The 16,788-nt window shown below is 38.9% G+C and overlaps 1 protein-coding gene across 1 annotated transcript in view; it reads left to right on the plus strand.

Moving 5' to 3' along the window:
- Positions 1-16,788, plus strand: part of LOC124143112 (serine/threonine-protein kinase 17B-like) — a 70,140-nt gene that overhangs the window by 49,314 nt on the left and 4,038 nt on the right. Inside the window, exons 3-5 of the mRNA XM_048387967.1 lie at positions 9,948-10,086; positions 15,492-15,618; positions 16,578-16,626. Of these exons, the coding sequence (XP_048243924.1) occupies positions 9,948-10,086; positions 15,492-15,618; positions 16,578-16,626 (315 nt within the window). The remainder of the gene's footprint in view (positions 1-9,947; positions 10,087-15,491; positions 15,619-16,577; positions 16,627-16,788) is intronic.

Below are 16,788 nucleotides of genomic sequence, written 5' to 3' on the forward strand. Positions count from 1 at the left end.
GGTTAAAGCGTTCGCTCATCACGCCGAAGACCCGGGTTCGATTCCCGACTTGGGTACAATGTGTGAAGCCAATTTCTGGTGTCCCCCGACGTGATATTAATGGAATATTGCTAAAAGCGGCGTAAAACCATACTCACTCAATATTCAATATACCATCCTTGAAAAAGTGCTTTTCTGCAAAGTTCATTTGCTATATAACCAGGATACCAGGAGCTTTCTCTTTGATTTTTATATTATTTTTAAATTTTTGTTCTTGACAGAAAAATGATTAAGCTCTTCAGTAACCATTATAAGTGTTATGGTGACAAGGAAAGAGAACTGTACCGTTTTAAAAATCCTGACAACCTGTACATTCACAAAAACCCGGTGCATATTATACTGATCAATACCACAAACAATTGATTGCCTTGAGAAATAAAGTACAGGGAATATTTCAAGTGACAAGGATTAAAAGAAACATTTTCTTATTTCCAAGCCTTTTCACAACCTGATAGTTTATGATGTGTGAATGGTAGGAAGAAAACATGGTCAACCATTGCTTAAAACAAATAGGACAGGCATCAGTTTCTTGGCAGTGTTCTACATTAATCAACTGGCTAACACTTGGAGGCAGGTTTCTTTAACAAATGTTATTTTCTCACCAATCAAAAAGGCACCAAGACCCATCTGGTTGACTGATTTTGAGCTGTTTCTGTTTTTTAAGATGAGGTCCATGTTTTTGGTTATGTTCTCGGTACAGCTGGGTTTAGATTGTATCCTTTTCTTCTGCTCCCATCAAAGGAGCCAAAGGCTGAAGAATATTTGAGACACCCTTGTGTGTGAAGCAAGGGGGAAAAGGGTCCTTTGCCTGTAGACTGTCACAGCTAATTGATTGCAATGCTCTAAAACCTGGAGAAGCATTGGTCTATGTACTCAAAGGTTGTTTTTGTAAGATCAGGCTGTTGATTCGAGCTGAACTGTTTGATGGGCAAGGCTGGATCTGCACTGTCAGGTAGCTGAACTGTTTGATGGGCAAGGCTGGATCTGCACTGTCAGGTAGCTAAACTGTTTGATGGGCAAGGCTGGATCTGCACTGTCAGGTAGCTGAACTGTTTGATGGGCAAGGCTGGATCTGCACTGTCAGGTAGCTGAACTGTTTGATGGGCAAGGCTGGATCTGCACTGTCAGGGAGCTGAACTGTTTGATGGGCAAGGCTGGATCTGCACACCTGCCAGTGTTCACAAGGAAGGGGAGGCTGTGTTGCTTTATGTATATGCTCCTATAGGAAGCTGAGAATGCAAAATGAACACTGAGATCTCAGTTTGGTGATAATTGTGTAGTAATAATTGAGCATTCATCACTGCTGTTTTATGCCACACCCATCAATATTCCAGATATATGATAGCGCATGCACTAATGTATTAATTTCTTCTTCTTCTTCTTCTTCTTTGAATCTGGGACCCCCTTAATCTTTACTCTTAACATTAGGGTTATGAACAAGGAAAATGTGACTTGCATGCTAAATTTTGAAAACACTTCATGCGCAAGTGCAATCGCACTCAATCACTTGTTGCTAAGTGCACTGGCATTTGTAATACTTATTCAAAGCGTCTTAAATGCCGCATTAATGGGATGGGTGGGTCCAAAGTGTGTCATTATTGTCCCACTTGCACTAAGTGATATTGGTGATGCTGTCATGTTGCTCTATGGTGGCTTTTGTTCATGGGTCCATCCTTTAAAAAAACATTATTTGTTGACTTTATCGCTTTGTATGTAAAACTATGTAGGTGAGTAGATAATATTTTTATTTGGATGGGTGAAGTATATTTCAACCATGTTTTGGAAGACAAAGAGCTAGTATTTTAAGTGATATGGCGCATTGTCTACACAAGCTTCGACAACCAGGAAGATCCGGGTCAGAATTGGTCTTCAGCAACCATGCTTGTCGAAAGAGGCGACTATGCTTGTTATATAATGGGATCAGAGGATCAGACTCGCTGACATGGTTAATGCATGTCATGGTATCCCAATGGATTAGGTCGATGTTCATGATGCATGACTTGAGTGCAGCAATGAACAACAAACAAACAAAACAAGCTTTTGAATTACAGTAAATGTACAGGGGCAAATCTTCAGTGCAGAACACATGTTACATACCGTATTTTCTTGAGTATAGTGCGCATCCATGTATAATGCAACCCCCCCTCTAGCGGATTCAGTATTTTTTAGGGAAAAAAAATCGAATACAAAGCGCAGAAAAAAAAATACACCGTAGAATCTACCCCTTTAGCAAAGTCCGGCAAACAAACGGGTGATGAGAAACTTGGTCAGTACAAATTCGAATTTGAGATACAAAAATCACCAGACATGTTGATTTACCGTTTAAATTGTATTTTTTGTTCTGCTAGGCATTGTTTTACATCCAGGGATTAAGATTACCATGTGTATTTTCTCATAAACTAAGCCGGACTCAGGAATCATCTGTACACACGTTTTCTCGGAATCTACCGGTGATTCGGTCAAGACACACCCAATGATATAACTTTACAGGATTTTAATGCAAGGATCGGCAAAAATTGTATCTGAAACTATTTTTTTTATCAGGAATAATATATTCCAATATCTTGTTAATTTAGATGCATCTTTTACTAAACATATTTAAAATAATAATAACCCTAAGCGAAGCAGCTGATCGCTATTGCCGGGTATTATTTTTTACATGGAACTGAAAGCTGCTGCTGGACATGCATAGGTGCAAATGTGGAATTTGCAAATAAAATGAGCAAATATGATTTCTTCTGAATTCATGCGAATAATATGTCAAGCAATGACAAAAATATCACAAGACCTAAATATACATCAACACCAGTAAAGAGATGGTCATTATTTTTCCTTACACCATCTGCTACAAACACGTCATGTTTGTCGACTGATATGAAGTCTATTTATAGTGTTGCATCTGTTTAATCGTCTCGAGACACTACCCTCGTATTATCGATGTTGCTGTGGTCGAAAAAGAAACTAAGCAATAAAATTGTGGACAGAGTTTCGGAATGACATGTCTGTATCGTACAGTGGCCAGGTCATATCATCAGACTTGGGTGTCTCGGCCAGGAGATCGTAACAAACTACTAATTGTAGTTTGGGAAATTTTGCAAATATGGTCATGAAGGCTATGAGCATCAATGAAGTCAGAACTTCAATTGGGTCCCTGATCTAAATACACTGGGATCAAAATTGAAGAGGTTCCGGGGGTTATTCACGATCATGAAGTTAAGGCGGGGTCCCTTTAGGATCTTGATGTTCTCTCAACGTATCTGGCATCTAGGGATCCCCTTAATATTACCGTATTCGACGTAATAAGCGCCCAAGGCGATATTTGCTAATATATTGGCTAGTGGACAATCCCAATCAGCACCCCTTCAAATTGATCAATGTACACAAGACTTATTTTTGTGTGCATAATACGCACTCTTGTGTTGCATCACCCTTAATTATGGGCAATTAAATTCTGGAAAAATATATCTGTCATATGTAAACATTTCAGGCTGTAAGCATAAACCACAAAATTTATGATTTTCATGCTTAATTTCAGACACAGAATACAGTTCTAAATACGTCCAAGGAGTTTTAGAACACAAAATTTTTGTACACTGAGAAGTTTACTACTAATACTAGTACTAGTGCATTATGATACTAATTTTGACTTTATTTCGACCACTGAACGCGCACTAGCATCTGTAATACTTAGTCAATGCTTCTTGTGATGGATGCAGGTCTGAACTCTATCTGTCTGCCTCCCACATCTGAGGTCATGTGATACAGATGGCTGCAGCTGTTGCTGTTGTTGATGTTGTTGATATATCTAGTTACTGCCTCTTTTATACCATTAGCATCAGGGAATGTCAATGGACTTCAAACAGACCAAACACAATATTGTATGGGGGAAATTCATTATTTATAATAAAGTCATATTATCAGAAAGGCACAAAAATAATATTTATTAAATCATGGCACTTTTTTTTTTTAATTTGTAAATTGATTCTCTGACTTTTTTTGGAGGATTTTTGTAAATGGAAATGATGCCAGTAGATTTGATTACCTCAGAGAGAATGCAAGAAGTTACGCTTTCAAGTTTAATCAATTTTGGGATGCAGTACATGAACAAGGGATCCCAAACTGGCAGCATGTGCCATGCTTTAACATTTTCACTTGATTTCAAACAATATTCAAAATTACACTGCAACATGTTTGCCTGAGCCTGTTTTATTATAGATAGGGAATTTAAGTTAAACTGAAGAAAAACACCCATTGCCATCATCAAAATGTCAGTTATATGTAAAATGAAATCTACAGCTTGATAAATGAGGCAAACAGCTTATATATTTGGCATCTCACAGATCTCGCAACTTAAAAATGTGTCCATTTTTTTTTCATATGTGTATCAGATGCAATATTTTTCACTCACTCACTCACTCACTCACTCACTCACTCACTCACTCACTCACTCACTCACTCACTCACTAGACCTGAAACACTTTCCTCCCACTCTGATTTTCAGAAATTTTTTTTATTAAAAATTAAAATTTTACACAAAATAATTCTCTTTCCCCCAATTAGCCTGCCATGAGCACTTTTTAAGTTAAAAATCCCAGATATATCCCTAATAATGTACATCACCTTGTCAATACCCACGGTGTTTGTATAGCTGATTTTGTAGGTACCGGTCATCATTGTACACTTGATCAACACAGTGTTTAATGTCTGACTTGTTAATCAATATGCAATATGCCAACAGGAGACAGGTACAAGTGATGATTCATGCTAACAATACCCAGGGATCTTATTACAATGCAACAGTCTGATCCGAAACACGTCATTTCTCTCATTCTCACATTGTCAGTGATTAAACTCTCTGATGTTGGTGTCATGCATGGGAGGGTTGGAATGCCCAGAATTAATTATGTTTGGTGATGATATCACTGCTAGAGTATTTAGATGGTCTAAAATTACTTCACAAGTTCTCAGTGCAGCCCGTGAAATTCATTTGGACATTTCGTGTATGTGAATTAATTGGTTGTGATAGGAGTATTAGATGCATGTGGAGTGCATGTGACAATCCTGTTGAAGATAGATTTCAGAGTTGTGAATGCTAACAGAAAATGTACTTTGCTGTGAGAAAGTTTCAAAGGGAAGTGTGTATTATATAGACTTTGAAGAACACCAGATTTTTTCATATTTTACAAAGTATAAATAATCTTGAAAATACTTGTTCAGAAAATAGAGCATCTTGATGGATGTATTGGTCAGAGGCGGATTAGCATTACTGCTAAGTGAGTGAGTGAGTTGGGTTTAACGCCGCTTTTAACAGTATTCCAGTTATATCACGGCTTGTCAGCTTAATGTGGGAGGAAAGCCCGAAGTGATGCGGGTCTAAGACGTTTATTACTTCAGTCAAACCAACGAGCATGGCTATGGTGCTGACAAACCTTAAGAAACGAACCCACTATCACAGGTTTCTGGGGTGCCCAAGGGATGCAACTCTGCACAGCAAATCGTGGTGCTTTAGTAGGGGGGGGGGGGGGGGTGCGAGGGTGAGGCAAGAGATGGTTTACCATGTTTTATTTTCCTACTTTTTATATATTTTTCTGGTTTCACTCGGGTAACAGAATTTGTTTGATTTACTGCTGATGGTAGCTGACACTGTGAGTTTGACAAGTTTGTTACTGACGTCAAATAATATTAGCTTGTCATATTCAGCTATGAGTCATGAATTTGTTACTGAGGTGATGTTTATGTGAAAAAAGGTATAGTTAAGCAATCAGGACTTTGGAAATTGTTTATCATAACCATTAGCATGTTATGTCCAGGTTCGCCATAACCATGTTCTCCTGTACGTAGTGTTAACTAGAACGCCTACTTCATAGCATTATCTGTATATGAGTTCAAGTATTTGTTTGATTTCAAAAGTAATAATAATCATAAATGTTAATATGACAGTGTCAGTTAGTGAGTGGGTGGCTAGGATTTGATGCTTTTAACAATTTTGTAAGCAATATGGCAGGGAAACCAAATTAAGAATCAAACCCAGGTCTTAGGTGTGCTTTGCAAACACCTTAACCACTAGGCTACCCTACATACCTTGTCATTGGTATCAAAGATTATGATTGAAATATAACTCCATTTAAATGCTCCTCATTTGCAATTCAGTGGATAGGTTTGTATTAATTATGAATTTATAAATACATTTCCATGTAATGATTCATTTAACGTAGTTAGAACAACATAATGACCATTATCACTCGTTTTGAAATAAGTGCAATTCAAATATTTCCATGTCGTTGACACAAAGGTTGTTCACTAATTGTTCTAGGTTGATAACAAGCTAAATGGAACATTTTCCTGACTTGGCAAACTTTGAAACCTTTGGCTGTCACAGCAGAGATGGCAAACATTTTTATACTGCATTTATAAAATGTCATCCGAAGCCATTACCACATAAGTGGCCACGATTGGCCTGCATCCATCCATCAATCCAAGGTGCAGTGATAGGGACAAGATGGCTGCCAGTTGCCGTCTGCTTCTTCCAAATGTCATCGGATAATGTGTGCCACTCCCCTCGGTTGAAAGGGAACCAAGAGCAACATTGTCTTGTTTGGTAACAATCAGTTCTCTGTAATATTGTGTGATTCATTGATTCAGCTCCCAGATGAAATGATTCTCTGACATTTCTGAGTATACATTATGGATAGCATTTGTTGTGTTTGAACTCTTTCAAATAATTGTGTGTGTGGATATGGTCTTGAATACAGATTGAAGCAGCAAGTTTAAATCTTGGTTTTTCCCAATGAATGAGCAGACAAAAGGAAAAAAAGTTTTAGAATTGTGATTTTATAACTGGCAATAGATTATGTTTTCTATCACTTATATTAAGATGATTAATTTGTTGCATAAATCTTCAATGATTTCAATTCGAAAACTTAGTAAAGAATGATTTAATTAATTTGTTGATGACAATATGATTAGCATGCCCTCTTTTTGTAGCCTGAAACATTGCTTGTGATAAAATACCTTGCCATTGATTAAACAAAAATTAACACTTAATCATGGTAAACAACCATTAAAGTCTCAGTCAGACTTTTTAAAATGTTGGAAATCTTTAGAAATAAAAATCTAATAAAAAAGTGATGATTATGAACTTTGACAAAAGACATGAGTTCAAATTGAGATAGCTAATTAAGGTTATTAAGTAAGAATGAAATAGTAAATAAATATGGATCGTGTGTCTGGGGTGCGTCATATATGCTCATCATCCAAGTGAATGTGTTGGGCGTGTACTGAGGTACATTGCAGATGATTGAGATGACCCTGACATTTACTGTAAGACGCTGAATAGGATAAGCAGGCATTGATTGATGTGTTATATAGCAACCGTGGTATCTCAGCAACTGTGTACATCATTAGGTTCCATCCAGCTGTTTATGTAGTGGTCTGGCACACATCACTTCTCATTGCAGAGTTACGTGTCTTGGCCATGCCAGGATCTGCAGCAGAACAAAGGTTCACTTAACCCTGATTATGTTCAGCTCCATGGATATGGTGCTGAAGTTCACCAACCTGATTTAGTTTGGGCTTTCTTCTTACATTTGCTTGTAGATGTGTGAACATTTTATCAATCCACCTCCAGTAGACAACCATTTATAGTTGTCTCCTAAATATGCCATGTTGCAGTTTGGCCATGTCAGACATGTATTGAGATGAAGAAACATTCAAGTACAAACTATACCATTAATAAAATCTATGGCCCTCATTCTAAGTACTCACTCACTCACTCACTCACTCACTCACAGTACACATTGTGACGGGTTCAAGAAAGTCCATGCTCCAGGTGTGGTGCCTATAGTTCCATCCTAGGTCTTGATATGTGAAACTGAGACTCTGGCCTCTGTATTGAAGGTATTCATGAACTGCGATACGGATCTACTTTCTCAAATTTGAGTTAACATTTCAACAAAATGACAACTTGAAACAAATTTGTTGGAGCTGCTGTGCTCCCTGAATAAGTGACCAGTTCCATGACTATTATAATTCCAATACTTTAATAAATACATAAAATAATTCAAGACTTCCTTTAAGTAATTATTATTTCCACGACCGCCCTCGTGGTCTAGTGATAGAGCGTCCGCCCTGAGAGCTGAAGGTCTTGGGTTCGATCCCCGGCCACGTCATACCAAAAGACATAAATAGATGTTACTTGTTTTTACCCTGTCTGGAACTTGGCATTAAGGGGCTAAAACAAGGACTGGTCGGCTCGGAGTCAGTATACCGTTTCTGAGTGGGGTATTCATGTTAAACTGCAGCATGGTATCTCAGTGGGCTAGCACTATAAATCGGTATCAGTCCGGACTAGTACAAGCCGCCACACACACACACATGCACATGCATGCACGTCGCTATATAAGTACAATAATCTTGGACGCGACGTTAAACCCCTTTTCACCTCACCTATTATTTTCACAGAATGGCCAAGTCCATTCTTCTGTTACCTGTGAGTTGTACCTCCTGTGGATGTAGTTAGTATATAGTGACAAGACATTGATGGTGAGCTGACAGTTGGATGTGGTGCACTTATTTCTAAGTGTTCTGTAATGATGATGTGTCTATTGTGCTGCTGCAACTGTTTGATTGGTTGGGATTGAGGTTATTTGTTTATTACTGGATCTTCCTGGTGTGGAGAAGAGCTCCGGTAATTGGTACTTCTGTGACACGGAAACATATTTCAACTTTACTGACAATGTAGTAAATTGGCTTGAAGGAGCCAGGTGAATCCTTTGGATTTTATAGAATTATGTTATATATTAAAATTAAAATTAAATTTTATGTGTCTTCTGTAGAAGCGAAAGGTTTTTTTAGCTTAGGATCTAAACATTATTGCTTCACCACGATTGATATGACATTCATTAGCCACGTTTGTGTATTGATATGATATGTATAAGTGTTCAAGGTCTAAGGAATGAAAATCAAGGGGTCCTTGTCATAACCCTAAATACTATAACAGCAAGCGCCAAGGACCCCGGTACCCCCTGTGTGATATCAATGTGCAGTGTCTAAGGCAAACACCAGGTGGGATTCAGTCCCCAGTGCCCTATGCTTGTGGTAACTGTCGTGGAATGAGGATTGGGTGTTTTCGTCAATGAAAGTGTGGATCATTGCTCATACTATCAACCACTGGCTTATCTGGTCCAGATTTAATCATTTACAGGCTGTCCTATAGCTGGAGTACTGCTGACTGGGTCTGTGTTTCAGTGTCTGATGTTAACATGTCTGTTTCAGTGTCTGATGTTAATGTGTATGTTTCTGTGTCTGATGTTAACGTGTATGTTTCTGTGCTTGATGTTAACATGTATGTTTCTGTGTCTGATGTTAAAGTGTATGTTTCTGTGTCGAATGTAAACGTGTCTATTTTTCAGTGTCTGATCTTAACATTTGTATGTTTCAGTGTCTGATGTTAACGTGTATGTTTCAGTGTCTGATGTTAACGTGTATGTTTCAGTGTCTTATGTTAACTTGTATGTTTCAGCGTTGAATGTTAACGTGTCTATTTTTCAGTGTGTGATCTTAACATTTGTATGTTTCAGTGTCTGATGTTAACATGTGTATGCTTCAGTGTCTAATGTTAAGGTGTCTGTTTCAGTGTCTGATGTTAAGGTGTATGTTTCAGTGTAAGATGTTAGCGTGTCTGTTTCAGTGTCAGATGTTAAGGTGTCTGTTTCAGTGTCTGATGTTAACGTGTCTGTTTCAGTGTCTGATGTTAAGGTGTCTGTTTTAGTGTCTGATGTTAAGGTGTCTGTTTCTGTGTCTAATGTTAACGTGTCTATGTATCAGTTTCTGATGTTAACATGTGTCTGTTTCAGTGTCTGATGTTAACGTGTCTGTTTCAGTGTCTGATGTTAACTTGTCTGTTTCAGTTGTGCAGGTGGGGAGCTGTTCCATGAGTGTGTTATAGAAGAGTCGTTCAAGGAGGCTGATGTGGTGCGCCTCATCATCCAGATCCTCGAGGGGCTCACATATCTACATGAACGCAACATAGTGCATCTAGACCTGAAGGTTGGTAAACACTGTCACCCATTTTGTACTGTATTTACCTTGTTTTGTGTGTTAACGATTACATGAGCATATATAACGAACACGCTTATAACGAACTGACCGATATAACAAACTAGTTTGTTTTAGTCCCGGCCATTTGTTGTATATATGCTTTATATATGCTTAAAACGAACTACGGTTATAACAAACTAAAGTTAGTGGTCCCTTTCAGTTTGTTATAACAGTAGCTTACTGTAGTGACTTCAAAATGTATTTGCAATTACAGTGAGTGAGCTAGTATGGTTTTACTCTGTTTTTTATAGTTTTAACAATAGTCCAGCAATACCAGAAATGGGCTTCACACATTCTACCCGTCTGGGGAATCGAACCTGGGCCTTTGGCATCATGGGCAAATGCTTCAACAACTTAGAGGCTAACCCACCGCCCCTTGCATTTACAGAGTCATGAATGTAAAAATCGGTGTGCACATTTTGCGTAAATCCAATACTCCAGGTTACACAGCTCCTTCATTTATACCTCAAATAACCGAAAAAAATATTGCAGTCAATTCTTAAATTTTTTTGTTTCGAATTTGGTTATTGTCAAAAGTAATGCTGATGATAAACAAGTGTACAGCCAATGTTTGCATTGAAATGGACACTCATGAAGAAAAAATTAAGAAAACTTTTTCACGTCTGGTTAGAACATGCACATGCAGCCATCAACAGATCTGTAATATGATAGACTGACCCTGTCTGCTGCTTTCTGCTGCTGTCTGTATTGTCTGCTGCTGTCTGTATTGTCTGCTGCTGTCTGTATTGTCTGCTGACTCCCACCCAGACAGCAGGAACACATGCAAGGAAAGCAGCTAGTTCTGGTCAAGTTCAACATGCTCTCTGTTGGGACTGCTAGACACAACCAGGCTAAACAGGGACATTATTTGTCGTTGGTTGTCCTGGTAATTAACAAATGAGATACAGACTTTATAGTTGGATGTTTGTGGGCGGAGAATGACCCAGTCCCATATCATACTCGCTGGACTTTAAGCCCGCAAAGATCTTGGTGAGAATAGGTCTTCAGCAAACTCATGCTTGTTGTAAGACGTGACCATGCTTGTTGTAAGAGGCGACTAACAGGATTGGGTGGTCAGCTCACTGACTTGGTTGATGCATGTCATCTTTACCCCATTTGTTCAGAATGATGCTCATGATATCGATCACTGGATTATTTACAGACCTGCCCTCATATATCTGGAATATTGCTGAGCGCCGTGTTAAACAACAAACAAGCAAACAAACCTATGAAATGCTCATGTGAATCACATCTGATGACAATATGTGTACACAAATGCAATTTTTCAAAATCATGTCATAAAAAAAAAAATGTGCCTCCCAAACATTTTCAATTTATTTTTGAGGAAAATAAAATAGTTAATTTCTTGTGGCTTAAGGTAACTCTAGGCAACACAAATCTCTGAGGAGATCACCTACTACTTAATATCAAAGTAACACAACAATCCTGTGTAGTGTAAATAGTTGAGCCATGGCGAGGGCGCTTGGCAGCAGCAACGGTACCCGTGTCGTGTGTGACAGTGTACCACACGCCTCTATGCTCTCCTATAGAAGGATTTATACACTATGGTGATTAAAGTGTTTTAATCCAATGTGGACTTTGAAGGGCCATAGTATGTACATAAACAAATAGACTACCGGTGATGTTTTAGAGGGTGTCAGATATCTGCGTGCGTTTGGGTTGAAAATACAAAGTGGCTACTATAATGGCAAGAAGCAGTATTATCTGTTTATTTTGAAGTGTTTTCCATAAATGATGTAATGTAACATTCAGACGTATGTGATATGCAACACGTAAATGACATACTGACAAAGTTTTCGAGGGCTTCACATCTACGTATTGCCGAGCTACCTAAGCTCCTAACAGCGATATTCCGTTCGCGGAGCTCTCTATACTATCGCTGCCACAAGTCAAAACTCCCCACTGTGATAGGTGGCCCCAACCATGCTTGGAGTTGAACTTGCAATGAAAGACCGTTATGAGGTTAGAGGGCAAATTTCAAGATTCTTGTAATGGCCGAGCCCACACTGGTGGCAGCGATGTTAGCGAGAGTGTAACGAGAGTGTAATTCTGCAAGCCTGCTGTGTAAGTTCAACAAACTTCAATAATTTATTCCGCAGGTATATTCTGGTAGTTCTGCAAATGTTTTACAGAAGTGCCAGGGTACACTTCTGGAACAGTACTGTGATAAAGACGTAACAGTTGTGAGTGAGTGAGTGAATATGGTTTTATGCCGCTTTTAGCAATATTCCAGCAATATCACAGCGGGGGACACCAGAAATGGTCTTCACACATTGTACCCATGTCTGGAATCGAACCCGGGTCTTCGGCATGACGAACAACGCTTTAACCACTAAGCTACCCAACCACCCCCGTAACAGTGGTGTGCAGTAGTGCAGGTATGGAGCCTAGTTTAAGAAGTGTATACCTGCATGTTACTGAACCTGTCATCATCGTACGGTTGACACAGATGTAAACAATACAGGTGCAAAGTATACAGACTACCGTATTCAACGTAATAAGCACCCAGGGCGCTCTCAAAATTAGAAATAGGAGGCTCTTATTAGAATATTATTTTGGTGAAAAAAACAGAGTTGAAAGATAAATTTTGTGGTTTATGCTGACAGCCTGAAATGTTTATGTACAACAGATATATTTTCCCCCATAATTCCCCATAATTAACAGTGCATATAACACACGAGTGTGTATTATATGCGAATAAATAAGTCTTGTGTACATTGATCAATCGGAAGGGGTGCTAATTGGGATTGTTCACTTGCCAATATATTAGCAAATATCGCTTATTAGAGCAGGGCGCTTATTACGTCGAATACGGTGAGTTGTTTCTTGTTTGTTGGTGTCTCATTTCAGTCTAGTTATATCACTGCTGTTAGGACTTGAAAGTACCATCACAGCAGGAGCTTAGCCAGAGATGTTTGTTTGGTTGTTGTTCAACGCCACACTCAGCAATATTTCAGCTATATGACGTGGATCTGTAAATAATCAAGTCTGGACCAGACAATCCAGTGATTGGCATCATGAGCATCAATCTACTATTTTGGATTCCTTGACATACATCAACTAAGTCAGTGAGCCTGACCACCAGATCATGTTCTTCGCCTCTTACGACAAACATAGTCACCTCTTACGGCAAGCATGGTTTGCTGAAGACCTATTCTCTTCCCGGATCTTTACAGGTCTTAACCAGAGATGACCTACCCAGTAGTTGTTGAGCTGTCTGATAAAAACATCACTGATCCTCTCTAGTTATTGTCAGTTCTCATTCACATTATGAGTAATCATGTGAGAATAACTATAGTGCTTAAATTCACAAACCAAGCCTTGAATTCAATAATTTAAACAAGTGTTTAAACTGTTTTCTTAAGGAAAGGGCTTCAGCCAAAAGAATTCCTTTTCCAGAAATCTCCATGAGAAGAAAATTGCTGACAAGGCAGAAGTAGCAGCTATTTTAATTTGTATTGATTTTTGTCCTTCATGAAAGACTGGTTGTAGACGGTTGTTGCGTGTTCTGAGGGTAGCAACCACATCTCCACATGTGGGACTCAACTTGCATTTCAAATAACCCTTTCTTGAGGTTGTATAAGTCTCTGCTCTCAGCATCACAAGTCTGAGTAGGCTTTGTTATTCTCCACAACCATTCTCAGAGCCATGGGTTGTAGGTGTATTAGTCGACACTCCTCACCTCTTTGCTTAAAGTGTGGGTGCATAATACACCGACACATGTTGCCTCGCCCAGGTATTTTCTTAAATTGATTTCTTAACATTTTTCCCACCTGGGATATGAATTCCGAACCATCTGTTTGTCAAGCTGTTAGAGTCAGTGGAGGAGAATGAGAGTGTGAGTGAATTGGGCTTAACGCCGCTTTGAACAGTAATTCAGTTATACCACGGCATGTCAACCTGATTTGGGAGGAAAGCCCAAAGTGATGCATGTCTTAGAATGTTTATGACTTTGGTGAAACCCACAAGCATGGATATGGTACTGACAAACTTAGAAACCTAATCAGTGTGAACCGGGATTCAAACCCTTGAATCCTGGCGTGCTCAGGGGACACAACTCTGCACAACAAATTGCGGAAGATTAGACGACTGGATCACCCATGCCGTCTCTCAGTGGAAGAAGCAGTGGGAGACTATTTTTGTTTCAAGGAAATTGTGAATATTTCCATGTCAGTTACTTTCCTTTGCTGTGATACGTCATGTAACATTACATGGAAAGGGTAGATACGTGTGTACCCAAGATGGGTGTAAGTATAAGCCAATACACTTACAGTTTTGGATGTGAAATCTCCTTGGCTAATGCCTTGTAGCTCCCACATCTATCATGCAGGTGTTCTGCATGATGCAGCAAGGAGAGTATGAATATAAAACTTACTTACTGCCTCAGATTGCTCTCCGTCATCTGGGTTGACTAGTCACAAGGACATCGAAAGTGGGCTTGGGCGTCCCAGTCGTCAAAAGCATTGCATTCTTTAGAGAGAGATGAATGTCTTAGGCATGTCAGAAACATGAAAGTTGTGGGTTCGAATCCCATATTCACCCTGATTGTTTTTAAGTTTGTCAGAACCATGCCCATTACAGTTGGGTTTCATCAAAGTTATGAGTAACCATCTAAGACCTGCATCACTTCCGGAATTCTTCCCACATCAAGCTGAAACACGGTGGAAAAACAGATTTTAGCCAATTCAACAAACTGTGCACACTAGTTTTTACACGTATACCTTCATTAGTCAAGAAGATATTAAAGTCAATTCTTATATATAAATAAGTTAAATAAGTTAATAATATTTTCACTGGCTGAGTATTAAATCATCATATTAAACACACAAAACTGTGGACAATATGAAATCAGTGACATCATTCAGTCCATGGTTCATGTGATCTTGATAAAATTCTATATATCCCGCCTGGGAGGGAAGTGAATTTCTGAATGGGAGAATAAATCCCTTATACCCTGTTTCACAGCAAATTTAAAAGCTACACACTTTTTGTGAGTCAGTGAAAGTCACGTGACATAGCACAAGTTAACCTCTGCTCTATCAAACAGCTGTTTTCTGTCAATTTTCAATTTGTTTTATTTCTTACAGTGGCAGATTAAAACATGTCAGTTGGATAAATTCATTGTAGCAGTATCACTCGGGGGACATGTGTTTTTATGCACCCCTGGTTAGATCATATAGCACAAGGACCGTGGTGTAAAACCTAATGTGGGATGCATATTGTTCTAGTTAGCTCAGCCAATACCAGCCCAAGTGGACTTGAAAGTTGGCACTGAATGTATATGGCTTTTGACAATGTGATTGACTAATAGGACATGTCATTTCTAATTGCAGCCTCAGAATATTCTCTTTACAAGACCATACCCTGAAGGGGACATCAAGATATGTGATCTCGGCTTCGCCTGTCTCGTCAATACTGGAGAAGACATCCGGGACATCATCGGGACACCGGATTATGTTGGTAAGATGGTGGTCTGTACTGGGGGTTCTCACAGCCTTATACAGTGCTTGAAGTTACAAGGCTTCATTGTTCACTGCTTATTTAAATGCTTGAAGTTACAAGGCTTCACAGGTCACTGATAATTTAAGTGCTTGAACTTACAAAGCTTCAGTATTCACTAAATATTTGAGTGTTTGAACTTGCAAGGCTTCAAAGCTCACTGATATTTAAGTGCTTGAACTTACAAAACTTCAGTATTCACTGATTATTTGAGTTATTGAACTTGCAAGGCTTCAGTGTTCACTGATTATTTGAATCCTTGAAATTACAAGGCTTGAGTTAGTGCACCTTATTGTGGTATATGGTAGGTTAGGCCATGAACAGTTACAGAAATATTTCAAGGTAATAATGGGGGTGGGGGAGTAGCCTAATGGTTAAAACCTTCATTCATGACAGCGATAACCCAGGTTCGATTCACACATGGGTCCAATCCATTTTCTTGTGTCCTTCTGCGAAAAGCGATGTAAAACCATGTACTCTCTTAATTCTCATCAGTGTGGTTAAGTGTTTCAATCTCTTCAAAATCTAAGGACAGAAAGGAGATGAAAAATCCTTTTCTCATCAGAAGCCTATTTCCATAATGCGGGGGTCACCAGGCTCTCCTGACAAGGCAAGAACCTTTTCAACCCTGGTGGCATCGTTAAGGCAAAAAAAAAGAGAAGACAACTCTTCCATGTAAATTCTTAGAACCTATGTCAAAAAAAGACTTTTCAGCGATCAAAATTCATTGCTTGCCTGTTTTAAGTTACCTGGGCGAAGATGTGAAAGCCTTTAAGTGCTTGAATTGTGTTGTAACAGCACATCCAAGTGAAATGGCCTAGCTGATTGTGTGCCATTCCTGGACAGTGTTGATTGTTGCTCATGATATCAACCATTGGTTGGCCACTCACTCACTCATTCACTCCATTCTGTTGTTTCAGCTCCGGAGGTTCTGGACTATGAACCACTCAACACAATGACAGACATGTGGTAAGACTATGACAAATACACAACATGCACCAACCATTTGCACATGCAGTTTGTTGGTGTATTCATACCTTTGCACTAAACTGTTCATAGCACAACAGCAGGGAGATTTATGTAAGGTCTAAAAATATGAAATGAGTTAATTCCCTTCTGATATTCATCAGA

The sequence above is a fragment of the Haliotis rufescens genome, unplaced genomic scaffold (genome assembly GCF_023055435.1).
Source record: "Haliotis rufescens isolate VD_foot unplaced genomic scaffold, xgHalRufe1.0.p SCAF_10, whole genome shotgun sequence".
Taxonomy (NCBI): Eukaryota; Metazoa; Mollusca; class Gastropoda; order Lepetellida; family Haliotidae; genus Haliotis; species Haliotis rufescens.